This window comes from Coenobita brevimanus, chromosome 81 (genome assembly GCF_032717465.1).
Source record: "Coenobita brevimanus isolate Jiangsu-jjx chromosome 81, ASM3271746v2, whole genome shotgun sequence".
Classification (NCBI taxonomy): Eukaryota; Metazoa; Arthropoda; class Malacostraca; order Decapoda; family Coenobitidae; genus Coenobita; species Coenobita brevimanus.
Window position 1 is genome coordinate 5,278,868 of NC_137034.1, and position 18,342 is coordinate 5,297,209.

Genomic DNA, 18,342 nt, shown 5'->3' on the forward strand with positions numbered 1-18,342 from the left:
GTGTGTGTGTGTGTGTGTGTGTGTGTGTGTGTGTGTGTGTGTGTGTGTGTGCAATTTCCTTCTTTGAAAGTACTGATTCTCTCTCTCTCTCTCTCTCTCTCTCTCTCTCTCTCTCTCTCTCTCTCCCTAAACCTGCTAACCCATCTCCACATTTGCAGATTGTTGTCAGTCAAAGAGGACTTCCTTCTATCTGTCTATCCATCTATCCATCTCTCTCCCAAAACCTCCTAACCCATATCCCACCTCTCTGTATCTCTCTATCCATCCATCCATCTATCTATCTATCTATTTATCTGTCCATCTCTCTCTTCCTAAACCTGCTAACCCACCCCCACGTCTCTCTATATCTCTCTATATCTATCTGTCTATCTATCTATCTATTTATCTACCCATCTCTCTCCCTAAACCTTCTAACCCATCTTCCCTGTATCTCTATCACTCTATATATCTCTCTCTCTCTATCTATCTACCTGTCCATCAACCTACTAACCCACCTGCTATTTTCAGATTGTTGCCAGTCAAAGAGAACTTCCTATGCCGCTCGGTATTTAAGGTGAGCCAGGTAATAAAAACACACTCTATTTTCCTTTTGCTCTGGTTACCAACACTGCTACACATTAACTAGCATCGTGGTTCGTGGTTTACTAGTCTGTAGGTATCGTGACTTTCTTCTTATGCTAGTTCTGCCGTAGGGACGCTTTCATGGTTGATTTGCATACGTATATTAAAAGAAAGGTGAGATGTACGCCTTCATGTGGTGGCACTGATATAGCTGGTTGGCCCCACTGCCTTCATCTCCCTTCCTATCCCCCCTTTGCATCTCAATAAAAAGGGTGACTGGGATGCCTTCACGTGATGGCACTGATATAGCTGGTTGGCCCCACTGCCCTCACCTCCCTTCCTATCCCCCTTTGCATCTCAATAAAAAGGGGTGACTGGGATGCCTTCACGTGGTGGCACTGATATAACCGGTTGGCCCCACTGCCCTCATTTCTATTCCTATCTCCCTTGCATCTAAAAAGGGTGCTAGATTGGGGTCCCTTCACGTGGTGGCACTGATGTAACCGGTTGGCTCCCCTGCCCTAAAGTCCCTTGTTGTTCGTTCCGTGCATCTATAAAAGGGGTTCTAAAGAGGGACGCCTTCACGTGATGGCACTGATATCCCCGGTCGGCCTCACTGCCCGGATATACAAACGTTCCTCACCACCCTTCCTATCTCCCTTCCATTTTAATAAAAAGTGATGCTAGAGTGGAGTGCCTTCACGGGGTGGCACTGATATAACCAGTTGGCTCCACTGCCCAGTTATACAAACGTCCTTCAATTCCCTCCCTTTCATACATTAGACTATAGTTACTATCCAGAGTAGTAAATGGTTTCCCGGGTTCCAGGAAATCATATGGCTTAATTCAGTGTAGATTTACCCATAGACAGCACTACACTGCGTGAGTGGATGGTGAACCCCCCCCCCCACCTGTGATATAAAGCAACAACTATGAAAGCGGCCAATAGTTTTCCCTTTTCCCTTAGATATTTGTCGATGTAGCAATTTTCCTCCATATATTTCTGATCATCTATTGGAATTTTTTGTGTATGTCACTGAGCCTGCACAGACTGCAAAAATTACCTGATATGTTTCTGAAATTGACCACAGAATCAGGTGTCAGTGTGAAGTGTGCATTTGTCCTGTGAATGTCTACGTCTGAGCCAGTTTGATGGGTATTTGTCTAGTTCTAAGTCTGAAGGATATCTATGAGTATCTGTCCTAGTTTTATCTAAGTCTGAATGAGTCTGATGAGTATTTGTCCTATTTTCATCTAAGTCTGAACGAATATAAGTTTGCTGCATCCTTTTTCTAGCATTGTGAAGCCTGCTACAAATCGTATAGGACCGAGAAAAGTAAACACACTGAATCCTGTATATTTTTTTTAGGAAGAAGGAACCAAAGGCCAGAAGTCCACGAGATTATTCCCTCCAACAAAGAATAAAAACAAAACAACAGAGCCAAATTCAAGATCCGTTCATTTCATGCCTGGACACACTGCGTTTAAAAGACTGGAGTTCATAGGCAGTGGGAAATACAAAGGAAGGCAATTTGGGGCTCACCTGTTTCTCCTCCTTTACTACCTTTAGTATTACTGTAAAATCTAGCACAGAGGGAAGAAAATAAGGCACCAAGTTTGTAAGAAAATATCGCTAAGAGGAAGACAAAAGAATATTCCAACTTTAATTCGCTTTACAAGGATACTACTAAATGAAAATGATCCAATATTTTTTACCCTTTCAATGGATATAAGATATAGAGATACTGATACATCTTTTTTACACATTTTTAGAGAGAGAGAGAGAGAGAGAGAGAGAGAGAGAGAGAGAGAGAGAGAGAGAGAGAGAGAGAGAGAGAGAGAGAGAGAGACAGAGACAGACAGACAAAGACAGAAACAGAGACAGAAAGGAACAGAAAAAAAACTCATATAAACAAGGAATCATATTAATATTTGCAAGTCACCCCATCTATTTTTCCATCAATTAGAAAAATATATAGAATTGAGCTGGTGTATTGTTCAGTCCTTCAAAATAATATGATAATAGTAATTCCATAATACCCATATATCTGGTATTAAAAACTAGGGAGGGATTTAGTGTTTTATTCTGTGTGGGCCGAGATACATATATGAGCTGGTGTGTGTGTGTGTGTGTGTGTGTATGGAGGAGCTGATATAGTGTTATATATACATTCGTTAGGCACATACATACATACATACTGCCTACATATATACATGAGTGAGTGTGTGCATGAAGAAACATACAGAATGATATTGATGAAGTGTTTATGTGTGGAAGAATACACACACACACACACACACACACACACACACACACACACACACACACACACACACCCACACACACACACACCAGCTCATATATGTATCTCGCCCCACACAGAATAAAACACTAAATCGCTGGTGCAGTGGTAACGTTCCCGCTTGCCAACTGGTGGACGGGAGTTCGCGCCTCGCTCAGGTTGCAAAAAGTTTCACTGATGAAGTGGGTGGTTACTGTCCCCCTTGAGCAAGGGGACGGGTGTGTGCGTGTGTGAAGGTCACAGCCTTGCCCTTAGATCGGACTATATGAGCTCTCAGCTCCCTTCCGGGAGGGTAAAAGCTGACCATCACTACCATCAAGTGATCCTGACCGACCCGGTGAATTATAATTACACACACACACACACACACACATGAGCGGATGTATGCTCTGGAAACACATGTATGTTTTGTGGCTAACCAAGCAATGTTTACGTGGTCAGCTGTTCAAACATTATATGGTCCGCTTGGAGTTTAGGAAAGTCCTTAACACATCTTTCTAATCGATTTATGGTGCCAGGCTCATTGAAAACGTTAGACAGTAAAAGAAAGAATGACAGTATAAAAAAAATGAAGTGGAAAATGCTTGTACGAAATGAAAGACTCTCGTATGAAGAGGGAAAAATCAGTCTATGTTACCGATATACACTGTTCTCTTTGTAATATTCAGTTCTTGCCATCTCCAGACGATTTTATTCTGCTTAGGAAGAACTGGGACTGTGAGGGTGTTTATGAAGGCTCTATCTAACCCCTCCAGATCGAAAAAGTCTCTCCTGAATATAATCGTCTGGAGATTGAATGGTGAAAAATGCGTCACCAGTTAGAAAGGACTAGGCTTTTTATTTTCCTCGCTACCTTCAGACGATTTTCTCAAGCTGTGAAGGGTCTCTTGTACTGAGGGGGCTAATGAAGGCTGGATCAAACCCCTCCAGGTCGAAAAGCCCTAAGATGGGGTTCGATTTCCAGACATTTTTAATATTCATGGAACATTTAATTAATTTTTTCTAAACCTAGTGTGTGTAGATTTGAGTGCTGCTTGTTGCCACTCAGGTATGTAGAGAATATTGTGCAATTGGGGTAAAAAGTTTGCCTACTATTTCCCTGCGTCTACTTCACTGTCTGTTCTATCCATCTATCTACTGCCAGACGCCTTAATCCCGTAAGAGGTGGCCACAAACATATCTCCTCCATGTCGCCCTGTCCCCCACCATTTCATTGCCCTGCTCCCAGCTCACATCCCCCCTCACTCATATACCTCTCCACCCCATCCCTCCATCTCATCCTTGGCCTCCCCCTTCCTCTTCCCCCCTCCACCTCACTCACATCTACTACTTCACACTTGGGGCATGTCCGTCGCTTTCCTCCCTGACGCATCATGTCAAGGAGAATTATATCATAACTTAGGCAACGCATCATACAGACGAGAGGTATCTATGAAGAGAGAATCGTATCTGAGAATCATCTAAGAGCAGTGAATCATAACAGAGAATCACTTATGGGCGGAAAAATATATCAAGAGAATAATCCATGGGCAGAAAAACATACCAAGCCCCTCTCAGCATAGAAATATTAGTCAGCAGAGTAAAGTGAGAAGCAAACGATGTGAAATAGACAAACATACCAAGCCTCTCTCAGCTTATGAATATTAACCAGCAGAGAAAAGTGAGAAGCAGACGATATGAAGTATTAGGCGAACTTTTGTCCCCGATTGTATGTCCCCTTTCCTATAGTCCACTTAAAGTTATCTGGCAACGATGCCCCGCCCCTTTTCTACCTGACTGGCTTGATATTACCTTAGAAAAGATAATGGGGCGGTTCCTCCTTACCAATTATATTTACCTGGCATTTATTTTGGTCTTTTGTGTCACTGGCAAACTTTACATTACCCAGTCACTGCTCAGCTTTCAAGTTGGGGGCGTGGCTCACTTTTGCCAAGTTAAAATCAGTGGAGTATAGCAAGGGGATGGTTCAGTATTATAGAGATAGACACGACCCTTAAACTTGGCACTGTCATAATTTTTTCAGCATTTTCCATTAGAGAAATTGAGTACGTTATATATATTTAATTCTTGTTCCCTTCAGACGGTTTATTCAGCTTGGGAGAGGCTTTTTTCATCATTTACCCCTACATTACTAAGGGGCTTTCCTGAGGCCTATAAATCGTCTGGGAGTAGCAAGAATAAACGGAATTGAAGTCTTTATACTGAAAGGGTTGATATCTTGGCGGGAACTCAGATGCTTGACTAAATTTACCAAGTTTAAGGGTGATAAAAACTGCCTATCCCAGTAAAAGTACACAGTGCAAACCAGATCATAGTCCACTGCAGTTAACATTTTACCTTCTGCAGTTTAAGTAATGGTGGTTGTGTACCGTAATTGCCATGATAGTAGTTATTATACATTGCATGAGATGAAGTGAGTTTAATTTTAATACAGTTATGAAAGTAATTGTTATTCATGAAATTTGTCGATTTTCAAACATTCAGTAAAGTATGTTATTCATGAAATTTGTTGACTCATACACTGAATAAAGTAACTGATATTCGTGAAATTTGTTGGCTTTCATGCATTTAATAAAGTAACTGATATTCATTAAATTTCTGGACTTTCATACACTCAATAAAGTCACTGATATTTATTTAAAAAGCTCTCCTGACATGCATACATTGAATAAGCACCATTCATGAAATTTATTGGCTCTCATACACTCAAAGTCACTGTTATTCATGAAGAAATTTGTCCTTATTCATGAAACCAATTGTTATCCATAAAGAAACATTTCCTGATTTTCATACACAAACGTTAAATTCTCTAAGTCAGCAGTTACACATCTAAAAATGACCTTATTCTCAATCGACCTAACTCGACCTTTTCTCCTCAGGGCGCTTCCAAATTAACTAAGGAGGACATAGAGAGAGTCTTCGCCCTATATGACCGGGTATGTGACCTGACCTCTGACCTTGGATTGTAGTAGTATATTTTCCTGAGCCTAGTGTGTATATAAGATTATTTTTTTTATCTTATTTAAGTCATAGAAATATTAAGTACTTTAAAGTGTAATAAGAGTCACGTATAGTAAACACATCCATCATTCTCTCTCTCTCTCTCTCTCTCTCTCTCTCTCTCTCTCTCTCTCTCTCTCTCTCTCATTGCAGGACAACAACGGCACGATTGAGAATGAGGAACTGAACGGCTTTCTTAAAGATCTTCTCGAACTGGTCAAGAAGGTGAGTGAAAATAACATAGCGTACATACATATATACATACACCCTGAAACACACACATACTCTCTCTCTCTCTCTCTCTCTCTCTCTCTCTCTCTCTCTCTCTCTCACACACACACACACACACACACACACACACACACACACACACACACACACACACACACACACACACACACACACACGCGCACCACAGTACTTCTTCGCTCACAACATATTCTGCCTTCTCTCTTATACAACCTCTGTATGTGTGCCTATGTACAGTGTGTGCTTTTCTCTGTGCATGGATGTACGTATGTATGCATGTATGCATGTGTGTGTATGTCTGCGTGCGTGCGTGTATGTGTGTGGTTTTCTGTGTGCATGTATGTACGTATGCATGTGTGTGTGTGTGTGTGTGTATGTGTGTGTGCATGTACTATATACTGGTGTGTGTGTGTGTGTGTGTGTGTGTGTGTGTGTGTGTGTGTGTGTGTGTGTGTGTGTGTGTGTGTGTGTTAATATATGCATGTGGTGTTTCCATCACTAAATATCGGGAGGCGGGACAGCAAGACCCGTTTACCGATACGCTATGCCGATTCCAATGTCGATCCCGCCGCTCGCATATACAGGTCGCAAACTATCCACATTCGCCCCGGCAGCGCAGTATTAGTTTCAGGGAGGAATTCAGCGATCACTATGTGAGGTAATTCCGGTATAATGAAGCAGCGAGGTGTGTGGTATGAAATGTGAAAGCTGAATTTGTCCGTGGGATATGATGGTAAATATTAAAGTTTTTTTGTAATGTAATCGTTGTGTGGTGCTCGAAATACTGTTGTTGTTCTTGCTAAACCCCTTTCCACCTGGACCAGCAGACCTGTCAACTGCAAGTAAATGATTGCCCCTATGATGTCCCACAGTTTCCCTACACCGTTCATGTGTCTTAGTGCGTCGCAGTGAAATGGCAGGGGACAGGGCGATATGGAGGCGATTTGTTTTTTTGGCCACCCCTTACGGGTTTAAGGCGTCTGGCTATACATAGATTGACAGATAGATAGGCAGATAGATAGATAGATAGATAGATGGATAGACTGTCTTAGTGTGGCATGCGGTGTCCATTGCTCCATTACCAGTGCTGTTCTGGGGGCCTCTTCTACAAACCAGGCACGCGTCATCTGATTCCATCTCTGTGCATCTCACACAAGAAACCCTCTGGGAGCTAAAGTGAAGCACCAAATGAAGTGTGAAGTACCATATGAAGCCTCGCTAGAGGGAAGAACGAGTGAAAATCCTTCGGGAGTTACAGTAGAGCACTATATGGAACGTCGCTAAAGTGAAAGCTCCTTCAGTGTGAAAATCCTTAGGGTGTGCATGACTTACTGGGCCTGACATGCTCCTGTGTCCAAAAATGTCATTGGACTGAAGGAGTTTAATCTGTCACTATTTTAGGGTCTCGCGTATGAGCTTAAAGGGAATAGATACGTGAAATATTCCCCCTTTTTTTTTTTTTTTAAGGTACTGTTTCAAAGGCGATTTTCTTCAGCCGAGAGAGTCGTAGGAGCCTGAGGGTGTTAATACCGGTACCATAAACCCTCTCATGGTGGGGACAACTCTAGTACTCTATCCCAGCTAAGGCCAGACGATTTTATTCAGCTGAGAGTCCAGTGAGCGATAGGAGTGTGAGTGTTACTGGATCATGTGTAATGCAAGAGGCCGGTAATAAAACTGCATATATGGCCTCACAAACATGTTAAGGAAGTTACTGCTTTGTATACTGCATTTACGTGAATACCAGACCTTGGGAAATTATTCTTGGGTCTGTCTATCTATCTACCTATCTATCTGTCTATCTATCTCTCTATACCCAGACGCCTTCATCCCAGCAGACAGTCAGCATTATCAGTGTCTATCCTGCATCATTTATTCACTTCTCCCACTGCCACACTCACGCCCACACCAGCAGACAGTCAGCATTATCAGTGTCTATCATGGATCATTTATTCACTACTCCCACTGTCACGCCCACACCAGCAGACAGTCAGCATTATCAGTGTCTATCATGGATCATTTATTCACTTCTCCCACTGCCGCACCCACGCCCACACCAGCAGACAGTCAATGTTATCAGTGTCTATCTTGCATCATTTATTCACTACTCCCACTGTCACGCCCACACCAGCAGACAGTCAGCGTTATCAGTGTTTGTCATGCATCATATATTCACTATTCCTACTGCCACGCCCACACCAGCAGACAGTCAGTGTTATCAGTGTCTATCCTGCATCATTTATTCACTTCTTCCACTGCCACGCCCACACCAGCAGACAGTCAGCGTTATCAGTGTCTATCCTGCATCATTTATTCACTACTCCCACTGCCACGCCCACACCAGCAGACAGCATTATCAGTGTCTTCTGCATCATTTATTTACAACTCCCACTGCCAAACCCACGCCCACACCAGCAGAATGAGCCGTTCCCACAACACACAAGAACATCAAGTGCAGCTCTATTCAAGTACCACCTCTATGATGACAAAGGAAAGCAGTTTAACCTCAGTAATAAAATTCTTGAAAATGCTCATATGGCCGATTTATAAGGAGTGGTAATGGGGAGTAACACCCTTATAAACCCCCATGGATGAAATTTAATGGTGCCTATGTTAATAAAACTCTAAGGCTCCTATGCCCCACTCAGGTGAACAAAATCGTCTGGTTTTGGTGGGATACAAGAGTTCTCCTGACCGTTAGGAGGCTTATATGGGGTCTATGGGCGATATGAAGAGGTAAAAAAATATATATATACTTCCATAGATCAATTTTAATGGCCACATCTTAGTTAATAATATAAAGTGTTTAGGAAATTATTTTTTTTTACTCCATAACTGAATATTTACTCTCTCTCTCTCTCTCTCTCTCTCTCTCTCTCTCTCTCTCTCTCTCTCTCTCTCTCTCTCTCTCTCTCTCTCTCTCTCTCTCTCTCTCTCTCTCTCTCTCTCTCTCTCTCTCTCTCTCTAACCACCATTTCAGTAACTCTAACTTCCAGCAATGTCTCTATCTCTAACCAACATCTCTAACTCTATGACCACTATCTCTGTCTTTAACCCCTATCTCTAATTCTAGCCACTGTCTCTAACCCTAACTCTCTAAACACCACCTCTTTCTCTAACCACTATCTCTATCTCTAACCACTATCTCTAACTCTCTCTAACCTCTGTCTCTAACTCTAACCACTATAACTCTCTCTAACCTCTATCTCTAACTCTAACCACTATAACTCTCTCTCTCTCTATCTCTAATTTTAACCACTATCTCAAACTCTCTCTAATCTCTAACTCTAACCACTATAACTCTCTCTCTATCTCTAACCCCTATAACTCTCTCTAACCTTATCTCTAACTCTAATCTCTATCTCTAACCCCACAGGACTATGACGCCAGGGACCTACAGGAATTCCAAGATGCCATAATGAGAGGCTGTGACTTCAACAAGGATGGCAAGATAAACAAGAAGGAATTGACCATGATTCTCCTTGCCCTAGCTAAGCACGGAGCAGATGATGCCATTCCAGCGTGAGCATGTTTATCTATCTGTCTGTCTATCTAGTGGGCTGATTATCTATTTGTCTGTCTGTCTGTCTATCGAGCTATCTGTCTGTTTGTTTACCTATGCTTTTTATCTGACGACTTGTGTCTGTGTACAAAGGTCTCTTTTGTGCCTCTCTCTCTCTCTCTCTCTCTCTCTCTCTCTCTCTCCCTCCCCTGCAGTCTTCTTCATTACATCACCATCTTGTCTCCCTCCTCCTCTTCCCCTTCTCTCTCCATTACCTCCTCTCTCCTCTTCACCCTTTCATTTATTATCATTCCTCTTCCACCTTCTCCATTTTTCCATCTCAATATCACCCAGCCAGCACGGGCATGGATATATGTGTGTTTATCTGCAATATACTTTTTACAGCCTTGTCAAAATATAAGATCATTTTTATTTCTTGATTCAGTTTTTCAGAACACATTTTTTTGAGTGGCTTTTGGCCCATTTGCTTATTCTATTATATATTTTTAGTACATCACCCTGTTATACCAGTCCATGTTTTTAATCTTTCTTTCGATGCAGACTGTATAAATAAGTGTAAGAACGATTCACATGTAAAAATAAATTAGTTAATAAGGATGGGGTGTATGGAGCTTCGTATGTCACTCAAATTGCGGCTGTGCGTAGTTGAAAAAAAAATAAAATAAAATAAATAAATAAATAAATCACAGGCTACACAAATCACACATTTCTTTTATAATACACACAGCATTTTATATTAACCTTTATTTATTTATTTATTTATTATTCAGTGCTTTATTATGGATGTCAGTATGTGTTGACTCTCTGGCTGCCAAGGACCTTATTTCCACTTCATTCTGGCTAAAGGCTGATGATTTTACCTTGCTCAGAAAAAAGGATTGTTGCATCAAATATCCTACAGGGCTGTCCTAATATTGCCCCTCCTTGCATACTCTATAGTGTGTTGCAAGTACATCTAGTCAACATTGCTACTACTACTACTACTACTGTTACCATTATTATTATTATTATTATTATTATTATTATTATTATTATTATTATTCAGAAATTCCTTGCAGCCAAAGAGTACAATACGGTACCAGTAGTGCTGTAAATATTGGCTTATTATTATTATTATTATTATTATTATTATTATTATTATTATTATTACCAACAGTTTTGTCTGGTCACAAAAGAGCATTATTCCAGTGGATGCTGGTGACTCTCAGATACCTTTTTCTCAGGGTAAGGTGTAACAGGCAAAAATAAATCACTAAGGAAGAGGTGTTAAGAAAAATCAACACCCAACTAGAATTCAGAGCCTCCTAAGTCCACCACGATACTGCTCTTTTTAGCTGGGGGGGCAATATTTCTTTACTGCATTATTTATTCACTACATTATTCCTTTATTGCATCACTATAGTATCATTTATTTACTGCGTTTTACTGAATTACTGCATTTTTATTAACTGCATCATTCATTGCAATATTGACTCACTGAAATATTCTCGCATTATTCATTCACTGGTCGGCTTCACTATTTATTCATTCTATTATTTACCCACTGCATTATCAACATGTTTATTGATTTAATGCACGTTTTCCTTCAGTTTCTACTAACACACTCCCCCAAAACCCTGCCTTGCATCGCACAGACCAGCATCCAGCGTAAGTCTAACCGTGTCTCTGTTACGTGCCAGCTTATAATAGATTTTGTTAGTGTGTTATCCCTCAATGGGCGTATTATCAAAACTGAGTACGCGAAGGTATAAGCAAGCCTTCTAATTTATCACGGTCTGTAACCCTCTCTTAGTAGCGACAACTCTAGTAACTCCAGCTTACATCAGATTATTTTTTCCACCTGAATTTTTGCCTATCTGATGGAGCCAGGATTCCATGGGCTTGGATGATGAGTGAATGGAAACGTGGCCCACTAAACTGAGCAGACTTAAACTGTCTGGACGTTGCTACTCCTCACCCTGCCCTAGGATGGGAAAGGAAGTCCGGATGATGATGATGATGATGATGATGAAGATGATGATGATGATGATGATGATGATGATGATGATGATGATGATGATGAATTTTCGCAACGTGAGACAGTAGCGTAAAGTGTCCACAAAAGGGGGGCCAACGTGGGACCACACACCCCATTTTTGAAGGGGGGGAGGGAGAACTGCGTAGGAAGATACACATCAAATAATCCAAAATTTCAAATAAGGGATGGACAGGGTTTGACTGGAGGGGTCTTAGCTCCCCACAGGCCACCCATACCTACCCCACTGATCAGAGAATGGTAATATTGTCACTCTTGCATTCTGTTCCAGCAAACGCAACTATTTATTCAACCTTTTATTTATGCAAGAAAGAAGGAACCAAAGGCCAGGAGCTCGTAAACCGTTCCTTCCAAGAAAAAAATAAGAACAATACAAGAGAGCCAAATTCAAGATCTGTTCATATTGAGATGCCTGGACACACTGCGTTTGAAAGACTGGAGATCATAGGAAGTAGGAAATTCAGACAGTGAGTTACAGGATCCTGAAAAAAGTATTGGAATGCCTGTTTATATATATGCTTCCACCCTCAACATCGTCCATAGACCCGTATAAACCCCCTCACGCTCAGAAGAACTCTTGTATTCCACCAAAACTCAAGGGTCAGACAGGTTCTATAATCATCACACGTTTCAGAAATAATCGTCAGAAATGGGGACATGTTTCAGAAATAATCGTCAGAAATAGGGACGCGTTTCAGAAATTATCGTCAGAAATGGGGGGACGTTTCAGAAATACTCGTCAGAAATGGGGACATGTTTCAGAAATAATCGTCAGAAATAGGGACGCGTTTCAGAAATTATCGTCAGAAATGGGGAGATGTTTCAGAATTTATCGTCAGAAATGGGGACATGTTTCAGAAATCATCGTCAGAAATAGGGACGTTTCAGAAATTATCGTCAGAAATTGGGACGTATTTCAGAAATTTGTGTCAGAAATGGGGACGTTTCAGAAATTAGTGTCAGAAATGGAGACATGTTTCAGAAATTAGAGTCAGAAATAGGGACGTTTCAGAAATTATCGTCAGAAACGGGGACATGTTTCAGGAATTAGAGTCACAAATGTGGACATGTTTCAGAAATTAGCGTTAGAAATGGGGACATGTTTCAGAATTAGCGTCAGAAATAGGGGGGCTTGTCCAGACCTTCGTGCTACCAGTTTTAATGATACGGTGTCCACTATTTTGTCCCATTAAATCCAATTCTTTGTACATTGATAACAGTAGTGCATGGGTTTATATTTTCAAGAGTAGGAGTTGTATTATATAGCCTACTACAACTTATGATTTGCAGACACAAACATCTATGCAATATGTTTTAAGTCCGTGTATTGTCTGCTTTCTGCCTGGCTATGAATTGATTTTACATGATAAGGCCGGTTCATGATGTAAAATATGGGTACGTATTTGTGTGTGTGTGTGTGTGTGTGTGTGTGTGTGTGTGTGTGTGTGTGTGTGTGTGTGTGTGTGTGTGTGTGTGTGTGAAGAGAGAATCTAAAGTTACCCCCACACTGACGTTTTTCCCACCTATTCCCCACACTAAAACTCTCCCCATCTACTTTACCATACCCATGCCTTCTCCCTTGAAGTTTAGCCCTGTCCCACTCACGCCTTTCCACTGACGTAGATCGAACTGACTGACTGCCATACTGTACCTTGTGCAGTCAATTGGCATCAGTCTAATTCTCCCCCTTCTCCTTCATCTCTCCTTCAACGTGTAGAGTTAGATCTTGTAGTCATAGTTTTCTCTAACAAGCAGCCTCGAAAGGACCATAAGGTCTGTTGCTGTTTGCTTTCCTGTGTAATCCTGTGTAATCTCCTCCTCTTTCTTCATCCTCCTCCATCTCCTCTTTCTTCATCCTCCTTCATCTCCTCTTTCTTCATCCTCCTCCTTCTCCTTCATCTCCTCATCTTTCTTCATTTTCTTTTTCTCCCTCGCTAACCCCCTACCTCATGCATGCCCGAAGCTTTTCCCAACGATATCTGTAGCTAACGTAAATGAACCTCGTACAGTCAATAGGAGCAAATATTATCTTTTCTCACCTCTCACCAACCCCCTACCTCACCTATGCCCCTACTCACACTTTCCCGAACCCAGCCATCAACTTATACTATCCTGAACCGTGTATACGATTAAACCTTTTTGCAACCATGTCCTCAATAAGCACTCTCCCCAACCATGTATTAAATCCCCTAAACCATCAATGCCCCCACTAACACTCTCCCCAACCATGTATTAAATCCCCTACACCATCAATGCCCCCACTAACACTCTCCCCAACCATGTACTAGGTCCCTTACCTCGTTTATGTCCTCACCGGTACTTTCTCGAACCAAACCTTCAACTTATGCTATCCCGAGCCATGCCCTTGACTAACGCTACCCTCCCTCGCAGTGCTCCCGGTATCGCGGCCAACAACCCCCTGGCTGAGATCGCTACTATTGGGATCAAGGCCCTCAAGTTCCAGAAGATGCGGGTCCGCCACTTCGTCAACCGCACCCTTGGCACCAACAGCACCAGTTAGTTACCCGACAGCGAATGCTAAGCCACCTTGGGGGGCGGAAGCACGATGGATGGAAGGAGAGAAAGTTTGACATATGGAGAGAATTTATTGTGCGAGGAGTTTGAGATTTGGAAGTATATGTTGTCGCGAGTTTGAGATATGGTCCAAGTTACGTTATTGTGGAGAGTGAGTTAGTTTATTGCGGAGTTTATTGTTGAGGGAGAGTTTGAGATATGGTTAAAGTTGCATCATTCTGGTGTTCAGCTTTGCCAATGCCGGATTGTTAAGCTTTATAAGGAGACACGACTGGGGATTGCCATCTTTTCCGCTCACTTTTGTTCCTACCTGCTTGACAGTCAGACCTGGTTGTGTATGATAGTTATATTTAGTTGGGATTATGTTAGTGGCAATCTCTGTGTCATATTGGAAGGGAGGAGGAGGCAGGTGATGGTGAAGAGATGGTCGGAAGGAGATAAACTAATGTAATAGACAAGGATATGTTAGGTTCTTGAAAGTAACCAGCTAAGGAGTGGCTTCTTTTCCCCCTTCTACTCGGAGACACTTTTTTGCTTTACATATGTTTGTTTGGAAGCAACGAGTTGGCATTGGTTTAGGTGCTCTTTATTGTTTGTCATCTCCAAGTGTCAGTTTTATAAGTATAGATTTTTGGCTCTGAGATGCTCGTGCCCGTGAAGCAACCCTGCCACGTGGCCGGGCAAATGAGCCTAGGATTCTCTTTCCAACTTCTGTGGTGATTTATTTATTAATGTACATACCGTATATTACAGTGTGATCTCTACTCTTTACCTATTCAGTTTGTTTTTCGACTTAATGCTCTTGATATCTTTCCCATCTGCGCCCGTTTCTGTGAAGGCACGGTTTGTTCAAGAGACCCACTGGACCCTTTGCCTAGAAGCTGATATGGTAGGACAGTGATGCTCATGGCCGAAATTAGCATTGTAAAGATTCTCCATCGTGAAATTCATTAGTTCTTGGGTAACCAGCGCCTGCCCTATTTAGCTATCTAGACAATCTATCTCCTTGAACAAAAATTGGCCAGGTAACACTCCAGTGATGTGAAACAGTTCTTGCTGCTCTGTTATCTCGTCTCGTCTCCCCACGGTAAACGGACGCAGATGTGAAAGCATACAAACATTAAGTCTCATCGATTTATATCAAACAGAGATAAGTTTGTTTTATTTTCAAATGAGCTGCCTATGTAGATGTAATCCAAGTGATACATAGGCAGGGGTAATGCTCCAATATACCTCCAGCATCCATCCCAAACTTGTGTTGCATATCACTGTATTTTCTAACTCCTGTTTCTAATTTGAATAATCAAAAAAGAAAGGTGAAATGATTTATTGATTCAGTGTAAGATCAAGATATAACACTGATCCTTTTTTGCTTTAAATGTTATATTACTGAATTTAGTCATATTATCCCATTTGCTTATCATGGATGCACTTTGGTATTTTACTGAGGGAAAATCAAGACTTATTCAGTTGAGGGGAAATATGAACATTCCAGAGACTGATTAAGATAGCTATGATTTCTCTCAGCTTAATTACCTTGTGGTACCCTAAGTGAAGTAACTTAATGCATCCATAGAAAGCAAAAGGTTGTCATCTCTCCATGCTCTTGTTTACGCATCTTCATCCATGGAACTCCGTGGCGCACAATGTGGTGGCGGCCAGACATCTCAAAACTCGCTGCATTTACACAATTGTACGTGTTTTCTTCACTTTCCTCTTCTCTTTCTACCTTTTGAAAACTGTCCTATGGTCCATATCCTAATGAAAATAACTTTATACAGTGTATGTTGAAGTGTAATATTAAATGCTTATTTTCTGAAAGTTCATGACATAGTGGAAATGGTAATAGCTGTTGTTATTCATGCCGGAAGAAGGAACAGACACGGAAGTAGACTGTTTTCTGGTATAGTGTGAAGCGCAAGAACATACACAAGGCGACTTATGGCGCCCTCGCCGGGAATCTAACCTATCCTTAATGTACGGTAAATCTTTTCACATCTCTCTCTAATATAAATCTTTTCGTGCTATATTCCTCATATTTTCAGTCTTAACCTCTCCAGTCCAAGGATGTAAGGTTTGGCTTGTTCTTGAGGCTAACTGACGATTTTATTCAGCTTGGGGAAATAGTTTGTATCGATGGAGTCAGAGATGCCTACGCAGTTTCTGACCTCTCCAGACTGAAATATTTATCCCAAGGTGAAGAGAATTGTCTACAGGTAGCAGGAATGAGGAAGAATACACCAATGGACTAGGAAGGCCCCGTGAATTCTCTAAATACAGCTGTCCTCGCCTTGGGGTGTTCGAGCGCTTGCCTTCCATGTCATGTTCCAGCTTCCAGGTTACATCTAGGTGTTAAGCAACGTTATGACATGTGTAACGAAAGCCCGTATGCTCGATGGCTAAGGAGGCTGCCAAACACCTCTCCCTTACTGATTTATTTCTGTTCATGAATCATTATTATTCTCTTGTATGGTATTTATGCAATCTATATCATTATTAGAAAGAGATAAATGGCACAGAGGAGAATACTGAGGTTTAATATCTCAAATAAATCGCTAAGAAAGAGGTGCTAGTAAGTCTCCTATGCCCACGAGATTATGCGCAGAATGAAGACAGCCTTTCTAGGAGACGGGGTATGGACTCTCTGTGTACCGCCCATACCCACTATCCCCTTGCCCACCATTCCACCCAGGGGCGTGTCCAGGACTGCAGAAAGGGGGGGTTCCACTTTTTAAATATCCCTGACAGACGATATTGAGGGGGGACGCGAGGGAAGGGGGTTGGAAACGAAATAAAAGTGTATTAATTGGGATTCTTTATGGAGGGGAGGGGAGGGGTAAAATAAAATACAGAAAGAAGATAAATTCAGAATTACGATTTTCCAGGAATGGGAGGGGAGCAAGGAAAAAAAAGAAAAAGAAAAGGGGAGAGAAAATATGAATACAGCTTTGCAGGGACCGTATGGAAACAATAATTAATGTTTGGACTGACCTGCCAAAAGTCTAATTTAGTAGCTACGTTACGACCACTGAGGAGGGAAGGGGGGAGGGATCCGGGCAACAAAAATAAATAAATAAATAAATAATGCCCTGGATACGTCCCTGCTATCATCCGCCATGCCGCAAGAAACCGCAGTCTACGAGGTCCTCCAGCCACACTTATCTGCGGCACTTTGCGGCATCCTGCGGTAGTCTTTATCAGTAACGAGGACTGGAAGGGATTACCTACTCTTATTATTTTTCCCAAGCCAATGGTGATAGAGGGCTAACACTTTCTTGTTACTTATGTCCGTGTTGTTCTAAAAACGTGGTGTGAATACCGAAGATAGGAATATAATCATGTGACGATTCTCTCGGTGCCAGAAAGACATATTGTACATCTCGGCCATTACATTTAAAATTTCTAGTGCTGTTTAACCCACTGAGCTTGGGCACATGTTTTTAATTTTCTTCTTCTTATCTCCTGACCATTTCCCTCAGCATTTGGATAGATTTTTTTTGGAACTGGAGGGGTTAGATAGAGATTGAACAAACCTCTCCAATACAAGTGGCTTTTCCTAGGTCGAATAAAATCGTCTGTGTAGCGGCAAGAAGGAATTAAACTGGACGATACGTGGATTCCAATTGTCTTTGCATCCAGGGAACGTCATTTATAGTCTAATTTTCCTGCCTCCAGACGATTTTACTCAGCTTGTGAAATCTGTTATTGTAGGCTGTGTCTAACCCCTCCAGTTCCAAATGTCTCTCCCAAGGCGAATGAAACTGTCAGGAGATGGCAAAATAAAATGAAAAGGATGTCCCGGGTCTCAGTGGATTAAAAATGATAATGAACAACATTAAAAGAGCTTCACTTAATATTCAGAATCGAAAACCCCAAACCTTACAAGAGTTGATATTTTATGAATCTGGTTCCGAGAGCAAGATCTGGCAACACGTAAGTTATTTGTGCAGATAAAAACGAAAGACTTGGGAATACCATAGTACAGGCACAGAAATAAGTCTCGGCCCAAAGTTTGAACGAATATATAGGGGAAAAAGTCGATGAATTTGAAAAACCCATTGGAGGAGTTTAGGTTCCCACTGTATTTCGTCCGCTGTAAATTTTCTTCGTATGGAAATGGGAAGTTGAACGAATTT

General features: G+C 41.6%; 1 protein-coding gene across 1 annotated transcript in view; it reads left to right on the forward strand.

Annotated features, from left to right (window-relative positions):
• Positions 1 to 16,296, forward strand: part of Cbp53E (Calbindin 53E) — a 269,482-nt gene extending 253,186 nt beyond the window's left edge. The window contains exons 10-14 of the mRNA XM_080279909.1: positions 508 to 553; positions 5,744 to 5,800; positions 6,018 to 6,089; positions 9,490 to 9,635; positions 14,063 to 16,296. Of these exons, the coding sequence (XP_080136035.1) occupies positions 508 to 553; positions 5,744 to 5,800; positions 6,018 to 6,089; positions 9,490 to 9,635; positions 14,063 to 14,192 (451 nt within the window). The 3' untranslated portion in view covers positions 14,193 to 16,296. The remainder of the gene's footprint in view (positions 1 to 507; positions 554 to 5,743; positions 5,801 to 6,017; positions 6,090 to 9,489; positions 9,636 to 14,062) is intronic.
• The last annotated feature ends 2,046 nt before the right edge of the window (positions 16,297 to 18,342 follow it).